The following is a 21657-nucleotide window of genomic DNA, read 5'->3' as shown; positions in this document are numbered from 1 at the left end:
CTGAATCTCAGAAAGCAAGCCTATAACCTCATAAGAGCCAGGTAGTACGGTTTGTTATTTCCCTTTCGTTTGACCTAAGCCTTTGGTAAAGCTAGGTTTGAGTGCTCCAGTTTCATGTCAGCTGAGCCATGGGGGATTCAGACAAGGGTCTTGTGTCCACCTTTGGACTAATGTGTTAACGGATGATGCCAGTGTGGAGATGGCAGAGGTAACTTGGATGAAATTCTCAACGGATGGTAAATCTCCAAGGTCGAGAGTTGGGGGCCTAAGTCCAGCTGCCCTTCTCCATGTGAAAAATTTCCCTCTAATACCAACCTCCAGTGATCTGCATTTCGATAAGGAAGATGCCATTCTCCTTACCCATGGGGAAGGGGATGACCTCTCCAGATCTCTTTCCTCTCCCTATTCTGAGAAATAAGAGTTCCGGGTACTCAAAACATAAAGTAATCAACAACCTTGCAGCATGGCAATGGGGGACACAAGGCAACTTGCAAACTACTCCCTTATAGATGGCAGGGGGAACTTTGGAAGGAAAACAGTGACAGTAAACAGCATGAATTCCAACCCCTGCCTCTAGAATGACTGTGCTCCAGGATTAGAGAACAGAAAGCATGACCGTCCTGTGATTTCAACCTTCCTTCACCTGATTGTGCTGATGCTGTTCTCTCCGCCTGGAATATGCTTTTCACGTTCTTCTGCTGGCTAGGTCTCACTCTTCTGGACTCCATCCAGTCCTCACCTATTCTAGCAAGGCTTACGGACTCCCCATGCTGGGCTACACCCATCCCCCTTGCTGTAGCTTCAAATGTCCTCCTCATATCTGTCCATAGAGACAATTCTTATCCTTCTAGGTCCAGTTAAAGTTTACTACCCATCAAGTCTTTTAGACTTGATCAGCTAACAGCTGGCATTCCCCTTCTTTTGAATTCTTACAAGAGTAGTAGAATTAGTGCAGTGGGAAAAAAACCTAAGTTCTGGACTAAAATCCTGGCTCTGTAACTTATTAACCATGAGACCACAGGCACGCGACTATCTTTGTGAGCCTCAGTTCTTCAGAGTCTCCTCTGGGTCAGTTAGCTCCCAACTTGATTGTTAAGTAGCTAGGGAAGGGGCTCAGTCTTATCTTTCTCCTATACGCTACACAGGATCTAGCCAAAAGCTAGTCATGCAGGAGATGCTCAGCTAACAGGCTGAACTGAGTTTCCCATCACAGGCTCTGCATGCGGTTCATCCTAGTCACGTCTACTGGCAACCCTCCCTCCTCTTTCAGCATAACCATACCTTGCTCAGCACTGATGTAGAAATACTTGTAGCTGGGGTTTCCATTTTCGTTGATGATTTCAGGGTGCACCTTGCCACTGGGATCTATTATAGACAAAATGGCACAGGGGTTGCAATAATTACAACAGAAAACTACTTCAAACACTATACGGTACACTAGGCATTCTGGAAAACGAGACCTGCCCATCTTTCACCACCCTACCCCTTGTGTTTGATGTTGCACTCACAGTGAATTCCTTGCAGTTCCCTGAACACAATCCCTACCCCGTGCCTTGGCATGTGCTGTTCCCTCTCCCTGGCATGTTCCTTTTCTATGTGGTGGTAGTGGGATACCATATTTTTATTTGTATCTCCCACAGAATCTAGCAGAATACTAAGCAAAGATTAGGTGGTCATTAAATATGTTATAAAATTGTTTGTGGAAAGACATTGGTCTGGTTATAGTATTCCATTGCCTCAGCTGCACTGTGAGGTCAAGTGTGGGAACTGTGGCTTACCTCTGTCTCTGTAATGTCTAGCACCAGTGCTTGACATATGGCTGATGCACAAATGATTGCCTAACGAATAAATGGATGATCAATACTCTGTCACTGCTCACAAAAGCAGTTAGTTAATGGGAAAAGTTTTCCCTTAGACTTGAAGTTCTGGCATTCAGAACTCCCTACTTTCTCTTGAAACCGGTTTTTGTTGTTTTTAGCCATCCCAGTACAGTTTCACTAAGTGGAGTCAGTGCCTTGATTCATTTCTCTCTCCTTCCATATCATGGATCCCCAGATTAAGATCTTTTGCCTTACCCAGGAAAAGGATTCGTGGAATATAACCCCCATCAGGGCTGAAATCTTCATCCTTGGGCTCCTCTTCATCCTATTAAGTGTAAGCCTTAAGTCAGATCATGTTCCCTCTCTCCTCAAAACCCTTCAGTGGCTTCCTCTCTCACTCAGGACAAAACCCCAAGTCCTTGCAGTGACCTACGAGGCCCTACATGGCACTTCTCTAACTTCACATCTTGTTTAGTCTTTTTCAACCACACTAACCTGCTCGCTGTTGCTGTCATTCAACAGGCCAGGCAGCTCCTAACTTAGGCTTTTGTACTTGCTCTTACCCTCTGCCTGGATACACTTCCCCCATTATCCACATGGCTCATTCCCTTCTATGCTTCAAATCTTTGCTCAAATGTCACCTTCTTTTTTAACCACGTATTTAAAATTGCAAATTATCCCCTGCACACTTCATTTTTAGCAATAGCATTTACCACCATCTGACATATTTTATTTTACTTATTTGTCTGTCTCCCCACATTCAATTCCCCATATGTAATTTCAATGAGGGCAGGAAATTTTGTCTGTGTTGTTCATTGTTGATTCCCAATACCTACATCACTGACTTACACATAGTACTTCTTGAAAGCACGAATTAATGAGGCTGACATTTTAGCTATAACTGTGGAGTTACAGTCCTCTCAGGAGATGTGACCACACAACTAGCTTTCTTTGTAAGCAATCTCCAAAGTTGGAGAATCTCACTGAAGACATTTCTGTTTCCTTTGAGTGGTGATTCTAACTTACGATAGAAAGTGGTGAGGAGTTCATATGCATAGGAATCAATAGTAATTTTGTCATTTATGTGTGGTTCCCATTTCAGAAGTTAAATGGGGTCATTTCTTCAAACAGTCATGTAACTTTGCCTTGAGTGAAGGGTATCAGCATTCAGGCTATCCAGCAGCTACATAAGCAATCCCTTTACTGCCTCAACATTAACTGTTAATGTGTTCAGAAGATTTCCAGCTCTATGTTTAAGTAAATATTATTTTACAGAAACAATGTGACAAGGCGGCCAAGTGGTTAAGGCGATAGACTGCTATTTTACAGAAACACAGGGCTAGAAGTATCATTATAGAGCATCCAAGGATCCCACATTTGAAGAGTATAGTCTAAAAGGCAGCACAGCTAGGCCATAGTATGTATTCTCATCACTTCTAAAGCTCTATGATCTTGACTAAATCACCTAACTCCTTCAAGTCTAAGATGTTCTTTCTGTAAAATGAGGATAGTACCAATAGCCTAAAAATCCCTTCTAACTCAAAGATCTGGTATTCCGATTTGGGATTCTGAGAACTCTGGTCTATGTGAAACACATAAAGGATATCTAATAAAGAAATAGGAAGGTTGTACATATAAACCCAGCAGAGAGTAGGTTTTCAACTGAATCACACTTTACAGGAGTTGCGGCCTACATGTGTGACTATACCTTTAGTTCGGCTATACAAAGACGTAAAAACATGTCATAATCAGACACTAAAAATAAAGGCACCTTACAATTTAGTCATCTTTTCCAATTTCTCCTCTCCTACTTCCTCCCACAAGTGGAGGCTGGATGGCTTTCTACCATATCTGATGCAAGCCTTAGTATTAGAGGTCAAGAGAAAAACGCAAACACAGCCAGCTCTGCTGACAGAGATTTTATACCATTAATGATGTTAATTCTAAAATAGTAAAGACTTAAAATCATAGCAGAAAGGAGAAACTCCAGAAGTCTTACCTCAAGATTTACCATAACAAAATTATGAGAAAGTTCTGAAATTTCTGTAGATTCTGCAAATTTGGGCTTTAATGCTAGGGGGGAAAAAAAGATTTTGGAATAGAAGAAAACATCATTGTCATATCCAAACCCTAATTTGCTGAATTGATTCATAAAACTGACCTTTCTTTTCCTTTTTTTTTTTTTTAATCTTAAGAATCAAAAATCAGGACACTTGACTTCTGGTCTTGCTTCTGCCACTTACTTGCATAGCCATGTGGCCTTGAATGACTGACTTCATTTCTCTGAAGCTTTTACCTCATTTATAAAATATGGATAATGGCATACAAATGAAAAAAGTATTACTATTTGCTTTTTTACACATTTTAATATCTTCTATTGAAGAAGTAATAAAGTAAAAATACTCTACCACTAATGTATATATATTATTACACTAACTATTTACAATAATTTTATACTCTTTTTCCAACTAGGAATTTTATTAAGTATAGCATACCATACAAAAGAAAATATCTGACTGGGAAGTGGCAGGGTGGTATAGCAGAAAGAATACATGCTACGAAGTAAGATAACCCTGGGCTCTAATTTGGTTCCCACCTCTTCCAGAAAGACTTCACTAACCACTCCTCGTCTCTCTCTGTACATTTCAGCTTCATCTAATATTTACTACCATCCACACAACTATTACAGCACTTAATCCCACACTCTACATAACTCTATCTTAATTGCCTCATCCTCCAACCCCTTGCAAATATAACTGTAAATTTCATGCGGGGTGGGAATCTATGTCACGTATTTCTTAAAGCAATCACCAGTGCTAGGCCAAAGTAAGTGTTAATATTTGTTACATGTTAATATTTGAGAACACATCTGAGGTTTGATCATTTGCACTTACCTTTGCAAGCTCCACACCAGGACTTATGGATAATCACCATCAGGGGCAATCCACTTAAAAACAAAACAAAGAAATCATAATCTGAGAAATCCCACTTCTTGAAATCCATCCTAATAAAATGACCAACCTATGAAGACACAGATTAATGTACAAAGACATTCACACTGAATGATTTCACCTGGGAAAATTTTAAGACAATAATTGAATACGGGTAAATTACTATAACAAAATTATTAGTAAATTCTGACATTCCTGTAAATTCTACATATTTGGGCTTTAAAGGTAGGGAGAAAAGATTATAGAAGAAAACATCAAATTACAGTATTTCTAAATGTTATGGTTATATAACCATTGAAAATATTAATAAAATTTTTCATTGTTATAATGTTAAATTAAAAACTAGAATATAAATTATCTAGTTTGTTTTTAATTATACAAATATATACAGAGAAAAGAGACTAAAAGGAAATGTACCAACACATAAGAGTAGTTTTCTCTGGATAATGGGATTGTGGATTTTATTATATTTTTTCTGTATTTTCCAATTTTTATACAATTAAATGTAACTTTTATAACCAGAGAGGAAAAAGCCTTTTCTGTTTTAAAATAATGAGCAATATAATCCAACTGAACCAGTCTTGGCTAGATGAAGCTCTTAAGCTCTCAAGGCTCAAATGCCAGTTTGTATGAGGGTCCTACGTAGGCAGCTATTAGCTTTCTCCATCATCCAACTCCTGTATCACCACACCACCATACACTGTATAATACTACCACTGCATTTCCCACACTGAACTGTATCTATTTCTTTCTTTTTTTTTTGAAGATTAGCCCTGAGCTAACTACTGCCAATCCTCCTCTTTTTGCTGAGGAAGACTGGCCCTGAACTCATATCCATGCCCATCTTCCTCTACTTTATATGTGGGATGCCTACCACAGCATGCCAGGTCCACACCCGGGATCCAAACCGGCGAACCCCAGGCCGCTGAAGTGGAACGTGTGCACTTAACCGCTGCGCCATGGGGCTGGCCCCCTGAACTGTATCTATTATTTACCATCTCTTCCACTGGACTTTGAGCTTCCTAAGGGAACCAACTGTCTCTATATCCCCTACATCTGGTACATAGAATATTATTATTATTCTGGTGAGGAAGACTGGCCCTGAGCTGACATCCTTTGCCAAGCTTCCTCTTTTTGCTTGAGGAATATTTGCCCTGAGCTAACATCTGTGGCAATCTTCCTCTATTTTGTATGTGGGACACCACCACAGCGTGGCTTGATGAGCAGTATAGGTCCACACTTGGGATCCAAACCAGCAAAGCCCAGGCTGCTGAAGCAGAGCACACAAACTTAACCACTATGACACCAGGCCAGCCCTGGCACATAGAATGCTATTAACAGTAAACATTTACATAGCAGTGACTATGTACCAAGCACTATTCTAAAGATACATAAACTAATTAATGTGTCAAATGAATTATTCAGCTCCCTTATCATAGGCCTACTACAAATCTGGGGTGGATTTGTGCCTCTAATACCTGTAAGAGCCTATAAACCAAATGTGCAGGGCAAGCTTAGGTGAGAAGTGGGATCCAGGTAACCATAATAATAGGCAAAATGTGCTAAACATTTATTACATGACATTGTGAGATGTGTTTTATGTGCATTACTTCACTTAAATCCTCACAATCCTAAGGTAGATAATATTAATGGTCTCATAATAGAAATGAAGAAACTGACACTCCCAAGAGATTAAATATTTGACCACATAAAACCTAAGTTCTGCCACTTACTAATTCATTAAGTCTAACTCTAAAACCAATGCTTTCTGATCGTTATAGTCTACTTCAATTTAGAATGGTAATCCAGAATTCACAGGTTTAAACCCAACTCAATCACTAATCAACTAACTTAGAATCAGAGAACGAAGGTTGGAAAAGGCCTTAGAGGTTGCCTAGTCCAAATCTCCATCTTACACAGGAAGCCTCTCTTACATCAGAAACGAGAAGGCGGGGCTGGCCCCATGGCCAAGTGGTTAAGTTCGCGCGCTGCGCTGCAGGCGGCCCAGTGTTTCGTTGGTTCGAATCCTGGGCACGGACATGGCACTGCTCATCAAAGCACACTGAGGCAGCGTCCCACATGCCACAACGAGAAGGACCCACAACGAAGAATATACAACTATGTACCGGGGGCTTTGGGGAGAAAAAGGAAAAAAAAAAAAAGAAACAAGAAGGTGGCCCAGATTGCCTGATGAGCAAGAAATACATCACCACCCAAAGCAGCCCATCCTCTTAACAAGTCCAGGAAATAACAGAGCAGATCAGAACGTCTTGCTCCCTTTCTCCCAATCAAACTCCTATTGATCCTTCCAGAGCAGAGGTCAGCAAACTATGGTCTATAGGCCTGATCTAGCCTATTGCCTGCTTCTGTAGGGCTGAGATACGGGATGTTTTCTACATTTTCAAACGGCTGAAAAACAAATCTAAAGAATAGTACCTTGTGATATGTTGAAACTAAATATAGTTCACATTTCAGTGTACACAGTTTTATTAAAACACATTCACACTCATTTGTATACTTACTGTCTACGGCTACTTTTGTGCTACAATGGCCAAGTTGATAAGCTGCAACAGAGACCCTAATATTTACTATATGGCCTTTGCTGACCCTTGTTCTAGAGTGACAGTTCAAATGTGAAGACTTCCCCAAACCACCTTCTCTCAACACCTACTTACTCCTTTCCTCCTCTGGGTTCCCAAAGCATTCTGTCCTCGTCCTCTAACCACCAGCCCTTTTCACCCTGGAATCATCAGTTTACTTGTCTATATTTCTCACCAAACAATTTCTCAAGGGCAAAGACTGTATCTAACTCATCTTTGAAAATCACAAGTATTGGTAAGGGAAGCATTTACCACTTGTTTAATGAAATCAATGAAGGAATGAAACACAAGCTTAAAGTGGTATTTGCCTTGAAATACAAAATGAAGCAGAAGTTACAGAAGTTGTCATAATATAACCACTCTAGGCTGGACCAAAACATCTAGTCTCTCACTATGCACTATCAAAGTACTATTTCAGTCAAAGGCATAATAGTGATACATGTGTATCTAAAATGTTAGATTAAGTAAATTACATGAAGAACATTAAGTAAAAGAGATTCCAGCAGACGTTCTTCTAAAAGATTTTATTAGATGAAATAATCTAGTGGTTAAGTCTTTCACTTTCACTAGAACCAAAGCTTCCCAAGGACAGAAATTTGTAGATTTATCTGTGACCCCAGGCCCCAGGATAGAGATTAGCAAAAAGTATGCACCGTACTCAAAAAACTATGGTATGAAAGAAGGGCCAGTGCAGATACAGAACTGGGCCATCCTCAGTTACTGTTCACAATTCTTTTGAAACAATTCATCCATCCGGTTTGTTCTCCCACAACTTAGATGCGGAAAATCAGAGGTGTGCAATATCTCAAGTAGACCCCAATCTAAGCAAGGCCTGTCCTCTGGAGAAATCTGCCAAGATCCTCCAAACTGTTTCTCCATTCTCTCTAGTTCCAAATTTACGCTGTAACCTCAAGGTCTGGCACAGAGGCATTCAGGAAAGCGTGAGTGAATCAGTCACAACAGCTCTAGTACCACACATCAATAAACTCTGCAGACCTTCAGATTCTTCTTGCCAGAGAAACAGTGCAGTGGAGGCTAGATAGAGCGCCATGGTTTTCCCCCAACCCCTCTGGTTAGAGAAGGCTCTGGCTCAGATACTGCAGAAACATGTTGGCCAGTTGAGACAGGTTCTCATTGTTGGGATGCATTTTGGTGTAGGAAATAAACTGGCGACGGAGGCGACTCAGTTCTGCCATGGTCAAGGGCTGGGTAAACCGCAGGTGCTCTGTGGTACCGGGAAGCTTAAGCAAGTCTCCGGGGATAGCGTTCTTCTGAGCTTCCATCAGTCCCGTCAACACCTGGCTCGTGACCTGATCCAGCTGGTGCAGAAAGCTGCCGGAGGCAAGGGGCTGGGACTGTGTAGACTGATGGGGTGGGGGAGCCCGGTTCTCAAACAAGGCAGCCTTGATGTCTGCCAGAGGCAACGGCTCCTCTAACCCCACCAAGGTGAATAGCGGTCGGTCCCAGCGGTTCCGAGAGTCGGGAGCCTCGAAGCGCAGCGTTAGGGCCTCCAGAAGTTCGGGAGGGTAAAAGGCACTGGACACATGATTTGCAGATTTCTCGAATTCTGGAGTCACGAGAGCTGGAAGATCTGGCGCGCTGGTTTCCTCCCGCTCCAGTTCCTTAGGTGCGTCTCCCTGCGCTCTCCCATCTACTACCGACTGCACTGCCTGCGGCTCCCGGAGGACACTGGCGCCGGCCGCCAGATGGCTCCCTCCCCCCTCAGCGTGCGGCCTCCAACTCACACTGACGGTCTGGCTCCGCGTCTCCTCCGCGCGCGCCACCCGAGGGCCCCCGCCCAGAGCGCCTGGCCGGACGCAGTAGACCAGGCAGAGCGGGGTGCGCGCCGCGCGCGCCAGGCAGTAGAGCTCGTAGCGGAAGCCCTTGATGTAGTTCAGCGAGTCGAGGATGACCACATCGTGGCGACTCAGGCGCCGCTCCACCGCGGCTCGCAAGGCGCCGCGCAGCGCCTTCTCCCGAGCCGAATCGCCGTACACTGCCGCGTCCTCCGCGCCCAGCACCGCCGCGTCGTCCACCACGTGCACCGCGCGGCCCTCGGCCGCCAGCGCCCCGCGGAGCTGCTCGGCGCGCCGGCTCTTGCCGCTGCCCGGCAGGCCGCACAACACCACGAGCGGCATCCTCCCGCCACGCGGCCATGTGCAGCCACGCCGCGTCAACCTCCGGCGTGTCGGCGTCCCCGACGCAAACCGGAAGTGCAAACTGCACTTCCTGCTTCCCCTGACCCGTGAAGGACCTCTTGCTGCTATGGAAACAGGAGTTCTACGCCAATTAGACCTAGATCCTGCGCTCTAAGAAAGGAGATGGAGGCTGGAATGGCGTCAGTTACTTAGTCAAATGTTAAAGGCCTCAGGAGAATGTGATTTCCCTTCCGCCAGACTATGCCCATCCATTTATAATGGGGCCTTAATGAGCATTAAATAATGCAAAACAATCGGCACTATAAATTTAGCATGTAGAAGACAATTCACGAATGCTAGTTCCTCTTCATTCCTTATACCCAGTGACTCTCAGTAACTGTTTATTCAATAACCATTTCAATCATTCAGCATCTCCATGGTTGGGGATTTACAGATGAACATAAAACAGTTCCCCAAAGGAGGTCAAGGGTCGAATGGGAAGTTAGGCACCTATAAGCAGAATAATATATACTATAATGGATAGACGTAGGTTAGGTTGTAAAAGTACAGAAGAGAAAAACAAACTGCCCAGAAAAATCGCTGAAGACTTTAAGAAGAGTCATTTGACTTAGAACTTGAAAAACTAAGGAATTTTTCTCTTGAGAATGCTGCCAGACAAAACATAAGATGCCTAGTTAAATTTGAATTTCAGGTAAACAACAAAAAAATGTTGTTAATATAAGTATGTCTCAAATATTGCATGGGGTATATTTAAAATTACTTATTGTTTACCTGAAATTCAAATTTAATTGGGCATCCTTATTTTTATTGGCTGAATCAGGCAACCCTACTCCCGCAGAAGGTGTGAGACTCAGAGCCATGAAGCTGTGGGATCTGCCCTAGCAAAAGCAAGCACTATCATTTGGTAGGTGCAGAAGTGTGAGTATTTCTGTGCAAGTATGTGGGTGTATAAAGTAGGTGCACATATATTGGGTCGTTGTATCTCTCCAGTACAGTATAGTAGAGAACATTCACATCTTGGCTCTGGCACTTACTAGCTGTAAACTACTGTCAAGTTAATCAAACATTCTGTGTCTCAATTTCCTCTCCTGTAAAATAAGAACAACAACAGTTCTTATTTTACAGGCTGAACTAACATCATAGGTTGTGAGGATTAAATAAATTAATGCAGATAAAGCACTTAGATCAATGTTTAGCCTTCCCTCCCCTCCCCTGCCTTTTCTCCTCCTTTGTATCAATTGTCTGTGAATAGGCTAAACCTCCTTGGAACTTGAGACTATTCAACTTGAGACTATTAATTAAGCAGTATAGTTTACTGGTTGAGCGCAGGCTCTGAAGCCAGAGAGCCTGGGTCAGAATCTTGGCTCCACCACTTACTAGCTGGGTGACCTTGGGCAAGTTACTTCACATAATTCAATGTCTGGTGCATAGTAAGCACTTAATAAATGTTAGTATTATTGTTGTTGTTGTTATCAGGCAACTACTAAGTTCAAGCTCTGCCTTGGCATAACCCTTTGCCTGAAATTAATGCTAAGTTGATGGCTGGAAAGTGTTTTACCACCATAAATAACCTAAAACCATATCTTGTACCTGGCAGCTGCCTCTTTCTTCCCATCTTCTAGTGTCCTCCAGTGAATGTGATCTCCAAAACCTGGAAGGAAAGAGCCTTATAAACATTCACACATGAACAAAAGGCAAAGACCCATGAAAGAAGTGTGGCCTGTTCACAAGATACTCCTAAAGTCGGCTTTCCTCTGTCAAGAGCATGGTGTTTAAGTCCAGGCTTCACCCCTTTCTAGGTGTATGGAGCCAGAGACAGTCCCAGACCTCAAGTCTCAGTTTTCATACCTGTAAAATGGAAATAACATCACCTAATTTATAGTTTTTAAGGAGATTAAATTAAAGGCTGTGAAATGCTTTGTAAACTAACACAGAGCATGCAAAGAATAGTATAAGAATGAATGAGAATTTTCCATAGAGTAAAAATAAAACAGGTCACAACAAATCGTTACTAGTTGGAGACAATACAGCAATATAGCTTTAGAGTCAGAAAGAAATGGGTACATGACTCCACTTCCTATAAAATGTGTGAACTGTGTGAATGAAGTAAGCCCTCCAATTTCTTCTCTGTAAAATCAAGATAATAATACCCACCTGCAGGTGTTGGTGTAAGGATTAAATGAGATAATATATTTAAAGCTATTCTCGTTACTATTTCCCACACTTCAACTAGAGTGATCTTTAAAAATCACACCTTTCAGAAGATTTCCGATGCCCTAAAGAGAGAGGTCAAACTCTTGTAGTAGGGCTTACAAACCCTTTACAATGTGGCACCTGCCTACCTCTCCAGGCTCACTTTCCACACTTTTCCTAGAAACGTACACACAAAACTACTTTCATTTCCTTAAATGCAGAATGTGCTCTCTTGGCTCCAGCCTTGATAATCACTGCTTCCTCTGCCTTTCCTTCCACCCTCACCTCCAAATCATTCTTCAGGTATAAACCTAGAGGACATTTCTTTCAGTAAATCTTCCCTGACTCCCGAAGCACGCTATTCTTGCCCCATCACAGCACTTGCCAGGCTGAACTGTAAGTGTTTATGCATCTGTCTCCCTCACTCTAAAGGGAATTCCCTAAGGGCTGGGACCATATCTATCTGATTCCTTCCTGTTTCCCTAGCATCTGGCACTACACCTGGCCATAGTAAGTGCTCCATAAATATTTATTGAGTAAATGGATATTATTTAGGCCATATCACATAAATTACTTAATATTATATCTTGAAAATGTTACTGAACTTAATAATGTTGGCTGTTATTTATTGACCACCTTATATATGTCTGGTACACCACACACGCTACCTCATTTAAATTTGGCCTTAACAATAACCCTTTTTTACTTAACCTCTCTATTCTTCTGCTTTATCATCACTAAAATAGTTATAATAATGGCTATATCTCCTAAGATTGTTACTGAATATTGAGTAAGAAATATATATATAACTTAGCACAGTGATTAGCATATTATAAATGATCAGTAAATAGCAGCTTTTGTTATTCTTTACAGTTGAGACTTCTGAGACTCAAAGACCTGTAGTAGGTCACATAGCTGGTAAATGGTCAAGCTGGGATTTAACCTTTAATTTTATCATTTTTAGTTACTATGCTCTCTTCCAGGATTTTCTTCCCCAGAAATAAATTCAAATTTCTATCAGTGTTACCACAGGGAAATAAACAGCTCATCCAGATTAGCACCTGGAGACAGTATCCAAACCAACCATCATCACTTTTCATTCCCAACAGCATGGGCTGCTGGCCAAGAGAAAATGTGTCAATTGCCTAGGGCCCAAAGTCTAATCCTGAAGAGTGAATGATTAAGTGAGAGTGAAATCAGAAGGATGCCCCAGAGAACTGGAAGGTGCCTAATGTGATCAACATCATTCTATCTGTCAATACCTAAACTCATGCAACTGAATCCTGCTTTGGCAGGATGCCTGACTAGACAGTCTGGAGGGATATCCCACTGCGAAATGATGACATCTCAGATAAAACGGACTTTCAAAATGTACTCACTGGGCAATAAACACAAAGTAAGCTAAAACCAGATGAGGAACAGTGAGCAACAAGCAAAAGATAAGGCTGACCTGAAAGAAAATATCCATTACAATGTGGCAAAATGGAAGAGGTGAACCTGAGACTCCATATTAACTCAACTGTCAAAGGAGACTAGAATGCCTCCAGGTTAGTAGTACCCCCTGGTTTCCACATGAATCAAATGCTAAACCTTTCTGGAGGAAAGCACTCCTCATTTTAGGCCTCCAAGATAGTCAATGATGAACAACCATTATAAATTACAGTCATAGATCCCCAAACATGTAAAAAAACAAGTCACCACAAGGAAGAGTCAGCAGAAGCAACCAATAGATTCAGACCCCTAAGGACTTCAGATATTAGAATTATCAGCCAAAGGATACAAAAATAACTATGTATAAATGTTTAAAGAAATAACACATGGGGGGGGTCACAAAAATGGGCATGCAAAAACACACAAAAGAAATAGGCAAATCTGTAAAGGCACCAAATAGAACTTTTAGAAATTAAAAACAGAGCCAGCCCTGGTGATCCAGTGGTTAAGATTCGGCATTCTCACCACTGCAGCCCAGGTTTGTTTCCTGGTCTGTCAGTTGTCATACTGTGGCTGCAGCTCACATAGAGAACTAAACTAACAACTGGGATACGCAACTATGCACTGAAGCTTTAAAAAAAAAAAAGAAAGAAATTAAAAACATAATTGTTGAAATACAAAGTCAATGGATATTCAGTGATAAAAATAGCTATTAAGCCACAAAAAGACATGAAGGAAGCTTAAATGCATATTGCAAAGTGAAAGATGCCAATCTGAAAAGGTGATATATTCAGTATATGATTCCAACTATATGACATTCTGGAAAAAGCAAAACTATGGAGGCAGTAAAAACAATCAGTGGCTGCCAAAAGTTCAGGGGGGAGGGAGGGATGAATAGGTGGAACATGCAATTTTTATGGCAATGAAACTATTCTGTATGATTCTGTAATGGCAGATATAGTTGTTATGGGCTAAACTGTGTCTTCTACACCAAATTCATATGTTAAAGTCCTAACCCACAGTACCTCAGAATGTGACTGTATTTGGAGACAGGATCTTTAAGTAATTAAGTTAAAATGAGGTCATTAGGTGGGCCCTGATCCAATATGACTAGTGTCCTTACAAAAAGAGATCAAGACACAGACACATACAGAGGGAAGACCATGTGAAGACACAGAAAGAAGACAGCCGTCTACAAAAAGAAACCAACGCTGCCAACCCCTTGATCTTGAAGTTCTAGCCTCCAGAACCGTGAGAAAATAAATGTCTGTTGTTTAACCAAGTCTGTGGTATTTGTTATGACAGCACTGGCAAATTAATATATATGTCATTATACATTTGTCAAAACCTACAGAATGTACAGCAGAAAGAGTGAACCCTAATGTAAACCATGGACTTTAGTTAATAATAATGTATCAATACCGGCTCATCAATTGTAACAAATGTACCACAACAATGCAAGACGTTAATAATAGGGGGAACTGCGGGTGGAGGGAGGTGGGCTTACATGGAAACTCTGTATTTTCCACTCAGTTTTTCTGTAGACCTTAAATCGCTCAAAAAATAAACTCTATTAATTAAAAAAAAATTCAACAGATAGGCTAAAACAGCAAATTAGAGACAGGTGGAGAGAGATCAGAAATTATCCAGAATGCAGCACAGAGAGCTAAGGGGAAGGAGAGGCCAAGCGTTATAGGGTGGATTAAGAAAGACTAGCATATGTAGTCTCAGAATGAAAAGATGAAGGAAAGGACATCTTTGAGGAGAAAATATCACTGTGCACTGGGTGACTGGGAAACAACAGTGGAAGGAAAAAATACACGGTTTAAAGTATTAAACCATTTTAAAACATTACCTACTCAAAATACATTTACACTTTTTAAAAAGAAAAAAAGAGATAATGGCTGACAATTTTCAAGAACTGAGATAAAACATGAATCTGTAGGTGTAAGGAGCACAATGTATAACAACTGGGACAAATTACAAAAACAAAATACACACACTTAAATTGTAGTGAAACTGCAGAACAACAAAAATATTAAGATTTTAACAGCATTTCAAAGAGAAATGACATATTTCCTACAAAAGATCAGTAATTAGACTGACAGGAACAAACTAGAAATCAGAAGACAGCAGACGATCATCTTCAAAATGCTGAAAGAAAACATCTCCAAACCCAGAATTACGTGCCTTGCAAAACTATCTTACAAGAACAAGGGAAAAATAGACATTCTCAGATAAACAGATATTTTCCCACCATCAGATATTCACCACTAGTTATTATTTCAATAAATAAGTATTTATTGAGCAGTGCTGTGTAACGGTTAAGAGCACGGACTTTGAACCTAGGCTCCCTGGGTTTGAATTCTAGTTCTGTAGCTTACTAACTGTGTGACTTTGAGCAAGTTACTTAACCTCAGTTTCCTCAGCTGTAAATGAGGCTAACAATAACACCCACCTCAGAGGGTTGCTTTGAGGACTAGATAAATGAGTATATTAAAGAGCTTAGAACAGTGTCTGGGACTGGAGAATTTGCTACAAGGTATTTGCTATTAATATAATATGCCAGGCAGTATTCTAAGTACTTTACAAATACTGATCCTCACAACAACCCTAGAGGTAGGTACTCTCATTGATCCCATTTTACAGACGAGAAAACTGAGGCACAAAGTTTAAGTAACTTTCCCAAGTTCACATAGCTGGTGACTTCAGAGCCGGGATCTGAACCTGGGCAGTCAGGGTCCAGACTCCTTGCTTTTAAGCACTACATAATGCTGTCCTTCAAAGTAGAAGGAGGTGAGGACAAGTGAGGAACGGACAATGCAGGGCCTGGGAGGCCACTGCCAAGACTCCGGCTTTTACTAAGCTCCTGGAGGGTTTTGAGTAGAGTAGTAATGTGATGTGATTTATGTTTTAACAGGACTGCTCTGGCTTCGGTGCTGAAGACAGACTGTAGGGGTGTTATGGGCTGAACTGTGTCCCCCACAAAAAATATGTGGAGTCCTAACCCCCCCCCCCCCAGTACTTCAGACTGTGACGTTATTTGGAAACAGGGTCTTTACAGAGGTAATCAAGATAAAATGAGGTCATCAGGGTGAGCCATAAACCAATGCGACTGGGCTCCACATAAAAAGGGGAAATGTGGACACAGATGTGCACACAGAGAGAACACAGCCATCTATAAGGAGAGTGGCCTGGCACAGATCCTTCCCTCAGCCTTCAGAAGGAACCAAGCCTGCTGATACCTTAATTTCAGACTTCTGGCCCCTAGAACTGTGAGACAATAAATTTCTGTTGTTTAAACCACTCAGTTGCTGGTACTCTGAAGCCCTAGCAAATTAATACAGGGGAGAAAAGCAAAGGAGACTAGTCAAGTGGTTATGGCAAGAATCCAGGCAAGCAATGATGGTGGTTTGGACCAGCTGTGGTGGTAGAGGGAGTAAGATATCGGATTCTGGATACATTTTGAAGGCAAAGTCTGAAGGATTTTGCTATGGATATGGGGTGAGAGAAGTTAAAGATGACTCTAAAGGTTTTTGGCCTGGGCATCTGGAAGAATGGAGTTGCTATTAACAGAGATGCAAAAGAGAGCAGGTGGAATGAGTTTTGGAAAGGAACATTATGAGTTTGGATTTGAATAAGTTCATTTTGAGATGCTTACTAGACATCCAAGCAGAGAAGCTGAATAAGCAACTGAATATCTGAGCCCAGAATTCAAGGCAGAATTATCAGCATATGGATTTTCTTTCTTTCTTTTTTTTAGATTTTTAAATTTTTCTTTCGTCTCTCCAAAGCCCCCCAGTACATAGTTGTATATTTTAGTTGTGGGTCCTTCTAGCTGTGGCATGTGGGACACCACCTCAGCATGGCTTGATGAGTGGTGCTAGGTCCGCGCCCAGGATCCAAACCAGCAAAACCCTGGGCCACCGAAGCAGAGTGCGTGAACTTAATGACTTGGCCATGGGGCCGGGCCATGGATGTTCTTTAAAGCCTGAGACTGAATAAGATCACCAAAAGAGCGAGTGTAGATGGAGAGGGAGTCCAAGAGCCCTGAAGCACTCCCAGGTTAGGGGAGATAAAGAAGAACCTGCCAAGGATATGAGAAGGAACTGCCAGTGAGATCGGCAGGAAACCAGCAGTGCATGGAGTCCTAGAGTCCAAGTTTCCAAGGTATTTCAAGAAGGAAGGATGATTAACTGACTCTAGTGCTCTTGTTAAATCAGAAATAACCACTGGATTTTTAATTGGAGCAATACTGACCTTGACAAGACCAGTTTCAACAGAGGAGTGAGGACAAAAGCATGATTACAGCAAGATCCAGATAGCCCAGGGGAAGATGTAGAGAATGAGTCTTTCAAAGAATTTTGCTGTACTGGTGGCAGCTGCTAGAGGGAGGTGTGAGTCGAGGAAGGGTTTGTACTCAATATGGAGGAAAGTAGAGGATGTTGAAATCTGATAGAAATGATACAATAAAGGTAGCAAAATTGATAATACAGGATAAGAGAGTCAAAAATATCTTAACAGGTTAAAGGAGATGGGATTTAGTGTCCAAGTAGAGGAATTAGCCTTTGCTAGGAGCACCAATATCTTATCCAGTAGAGGCAGGAAAGGAAGAATATATGGACACTGGTGTTGGAAGGTGGATAAATCTAGTGGTGACAATTTTTGAAAGGCCTCTTCGGATTCTTTGTGTCTTCTGTTAAACGGGAAGTGTGGTCACCAGCTGAGAGCAAGGATTGTAGAGGAATTAGTGGAGGTTTGGAGAGGCAAGAGGAAATATGAAATAGCCCCCAGGAGAGAAGAACCAGAGAAACTAAAAGGGTAAATAAGGGGCATGTTTCAGGAAGGAAGTGGCTCTAGAAGAAGCCTAGACACAAGGAATAGTGAGCAAGTAAACTGGTAAAAATGGAGATAAATCTAAATACTATCCATATAAAAACTTTTTTTTTTTTTTTTTTTTGGTGAGGAAGATTCGCTGTGAGCTACCATCTGTTACCAATCTTCCTCTGTTTTGGCTTGAAGAAGATTAGCCCTGAGCTAACATCAGTGCCAATCTTCCTCCACTTTGTATGTGAGTTGCCACCACAGTATGGCTGATGAGTGGCGTAGGTTTACACACAGGATCTGAAGCTGCAAACCAAGGCCACCAAAGCAGAGCATGCTGGACTTAAACACTAAGCTATAGGCTGGCCCCTGTATAAAACCTTTTATTGTTCAATTTGTAGAGTTAAAAAAAAGACAGAACTAAACTACTGGACAATGTACTGCTTATAAGTAAAGAGAAAGTGACTGAAGTTAAAATGTTCTAAGGCCCTCTTACCCATGGGGGGGTTAGATGTTAATGTTAGATTTTGTTAAGTATGCAAGTAAAATTTCAAGAGTAACCACTAAAAGGAAAGAACTACAGTGCCAACTTCCAAACTAAGAGATAAAATAACAATAAGCAAACACTCAACCCCCCCCAAAAAAAAGTGCAAAAAAAGAGAACAAAAACATAGAAAAAACAGCAGTGATGGAAATCAGATGAGAGAAATAAGACCAGCTCTGTCAATAATCACCAAAACACAAGTGGACTAAACTTGCCAGTTAAAGTTAAAAGACAGAAATTGTCAGATTTTGGTTTAAAAAAAAATACCTCTATGATGTTTACAAGAACATCGAAGGCAGAAAGACTTGTAAAAGTTGAAAATAAAATGATTGAAAAATATATACCAGGCAAATGTAGCCAAAAGAAAGTCGGGAGGGGCCAAGTGGTTAAGTTTGTGCACTCCACTTCAGCGGCCTGGGGTTTCGAGGGTTCGGATCCTGGGCGCGGACATGGCATGGCTCATCAGGCCATGCTGAGCTGGCATCCCACATAACACAACCAGAAGGGCCTACAACTAGAATATACAACTATGTACTGGGGGGCCTTGGGGAGTAGAAGAAACAAACAGAAAAAAAAAAGAAGATCAGCAACAGATGTTAGGTCAGGTGCCAATCTTTAAAAAAAAAAAAAAGAGAAAGTCAGGGAAGCCAGATTAATATCAGGTAAAATAAAATTTCTCTGTAAACCTGGGGTACTCAGAAGCTGGCTGACAAAGCTTACAAAGAAGTCACAGGAGGTCACTGCTAAGAGAGATCCTAGGGCAGTGCTGCTCAATAGAACTTTCTGCAATGATGGGGATGTTCCACATCTGGCCCGTTCAATATGGTCGACACCAGACACAGGGGGCTACTGAGTACTTGAAATGTGCCTAATGTAACTGAGGAGCTGAATTTCTAATTTTATTTAATTTTAATTTATTTAAAATTTAAGAGTAACATGTGGATAGTGCTACCATATTAGAAAGTACAAACTTGGAGATTAGTCCAACCCTCTCATATTATGAAGGCCTAGAAAAGGGAAGAGGCTATCCAAGACCACAAAGGAAGCCACAACCAGAATTCGGGTCACCTGATGCCTAATTAACATGCTTTTCCAGTACCCCAACACCTCCCTCACTGACCTATTGCATTATCCCTAAGAGTAAGTCTAGAGGTGTAATTTGAAACAGTTCACTACATGTACAAAATTTCTTTGAAAATTCATATTAAAATGTACATTGGAATCTTTTATAATAGTAATAATCACCACCATCATTTTTTGAGTACTTACTTTATATAGTATTACAATAATATAATGATAACAACAATATTAATAATGACTAACACTCATATGGCCTTTATTATATGCCAGGCACTGTTTTTCATGCTTTTACATGTATTAACTTATTTAACCCTCACAATAAACTTATGGGGTAGAAACTCTAATTCTCCTCATTTTACAGATAGGAAATTACAGAGATGAAGTTAAATAGCCTGGCCAAAATTACACTGCCAGTAAGTGGCAGAGCCGGGATTAGAACCTACGTGGTGCAGTTCCAGAGTCTGTAGTTTAACTCCCTACACTTATGGCCTCTCTAGCAAAGATTAAATGCATAAACGAAGGAAAATGGCTTCACTAAAGCAGAAGGAAATCACTGACTTCAGATCTGAAAACTTGGGTCTTTTCGTTTCCCTTCAAAAATAAGTTAAAGGGCACAGTGTTTACCTTGTTACTAAAATCACCTACTCCCCAACACCATCCACACTCACACCCACGCCAATGTGGAACCTCTGAAGACAGTCCAGTTTCCTAAAGTATCACTGCACAGCCACTTAATTTATGCTGGCTATCTGCAAGTAAGCTGAAGGCTCCCACATCACAGCTCTTTCTCTAAATCATTAATAAATAAAGGTGGGGAGGGGAGTGACCATTTCTAAACACAGCATTTACACCAGAATTCCCAAGCCCTTCATCCTAAAATTGTTTTCACGAGCATAAGTGAAAGACATCAGAAAAGGATTATCCATCCCCTCTCAGTTGATGAAACAAAAGGTCAAGTGTCAGAGCTGACAGCCAAGCCTCCAAAACAGGGAACACTGTACCTGTGAGGTAGAATAACCTAGTGGCTGAATAAACTCTGTCTGCAATCAGACAGGGATTGGAAATCCTAGTTCAGCCATTTACTGTTTTCACAAATGCAAAAAATGACTAACAAAAATATCCATCCCATAGGGTTGCTGTGAATGTGAATAGGACACAGTGTGGAAGGTAAACACTTCATATGTGTCAGCGCCAAATTTTTAATCCGGAGACTTGACAAAGCCATCCATTTCTGTTTCAGGCAGGAGAGCTTATGAACCGCCCCCACTGACAGCTTTCTCGTTTCTCCTTTAAAGTCTTCAAAGGAGTTTCTGCATTCAGAGGCAGGAGCGTATTGGTTAAGAGCGCTCACTCTGGGATTTGTATCCCAGCTAGTCCGCTTACTAGCTGTGGGACTCCTGGGCCCCAATTTAGGTTCTTCATCTGTGAAATGGGGATAATGATAAAAAATATTATCCATCTCAGAGGGTTATTATGAGGATGAAACCAATCAATACACAAAAAGTGCACAGAACAGTACCTGGAATAGCGTAAATGTACAGTAAATGTTAGTCATGACACTTCTCCCCATTGGTGATACATTCCAAATTTCAAGCACGCGGAGAACAACAAGATTATTTTAGGACTCTAGAATGTTAGAGCTGGAAGGACTCTTAGGAATCATTTCTAGTCCAACTCTCTCATTTAGTAAATGGTCCTTGGGGAAGACCAGAGCTGGCTACATGGTCTGACCAGGATTAAAACCTAGGCCTCCTGATTTCTATCCAGCACCTGTACCACCACCGTACTGCTTCTTCTGAATGAAAACAGTAGGGTCACTCAGTCTTTTCTCTCTGCAAACCACCAGGTCATCTTCTGGTAAGAGCCAGAGCTACTTAAACATCTGGGAAGAAATCTTCCTCATCAAGATTTTCAGGAACCACTGCTTTGGGTAGCACTTTTTTGGGAGGTGGGATGGGTGGGCTGTAATCTAGTTCCTAAGAATTCATTCCCCAAGAGATAGAAAAAATAAAAGTTTGAAATATTATTAATTCCTTTCAGGAACGATTAAATATT

The 21657-nt window shown here is 41.3% G+C and overlaps 2 protein-coding genes across 3 annotated transcripts in view; both read right to left on the bottom strand.

The window, feature by feature from the left end:
* TXNDC12 (thioredoxin domain containing 12) overlaps positions 1-21657 on the bottom strand; it is a 40362-nt gene that overhangs the window by 16183 nt on the left and 2522 nt on the right. For both annotated transcript variants that reach the window (XM_044770789.2, XM_070509931.1), the window contains exons 2-6: positions 11121-11181; positions 4715-4767; positions 3820-3893; positions 2076-2145; positions 1282-1365 (exon numbers count right to left, since the gene is read on the bottom strand). In XM_044770789.2, the coding sequence (XP_044626724.1) occupies positions 1282-1365; positions 2076-2145; positions 3820-3893; positions 4715-4767; positions 11121-11181 (342 nt within the window). The remainder of the gene's footprint in view (positions 1-1281; positions 1366-2075; positions 2146-3819; positions 3894-4714; positions 4768-11120; positions 11182-21657) is intronic.
* Positions 7881-9942, bottom strand: KTI12 (KTI12 chromatin associated homolog). Its single transcript, XM_014844279.3, has one exon. It carries the CDS (start codon positions 9507-9509, stop codon positions 8445-8447), a length of 1065 nt encoding a protein of 354 aa, XP_014699765.1. The 5' UTR covers positions 9510-9942; the 3' UTR covers positions 7881-8444.

The sequence above is a fragment of the Equus asinus genome, chromosome 5, assembly GCF_041296235.1.
Source record: "Equus asinus isolate D_3611 breed Donkey chromosome 5, EquAss-T2T_v2, whole genome shotgun sequence".
Lineage (NCBI taxonomy): Eukaryota > Metazoa > Chordata > Mammalia > Perissodactyla > Equidae > Equus > Equus asinus.
The sequence above is the reverse complement of the archived record's forward strand: the minus strand, read 5'-3'. Positions and strand labels throughout refer to the sequence as shown.

What these genes read in the sequence shown, in the direction of transcription:
- KTI12 (XM_014844279.3), bottom strand. Translation starts at nt 9,509, where the DNA reads ATGCCGCTCGTGGTGTTGTGCGGCCTGCCGGGCAGCGGCAAGAGCCGG.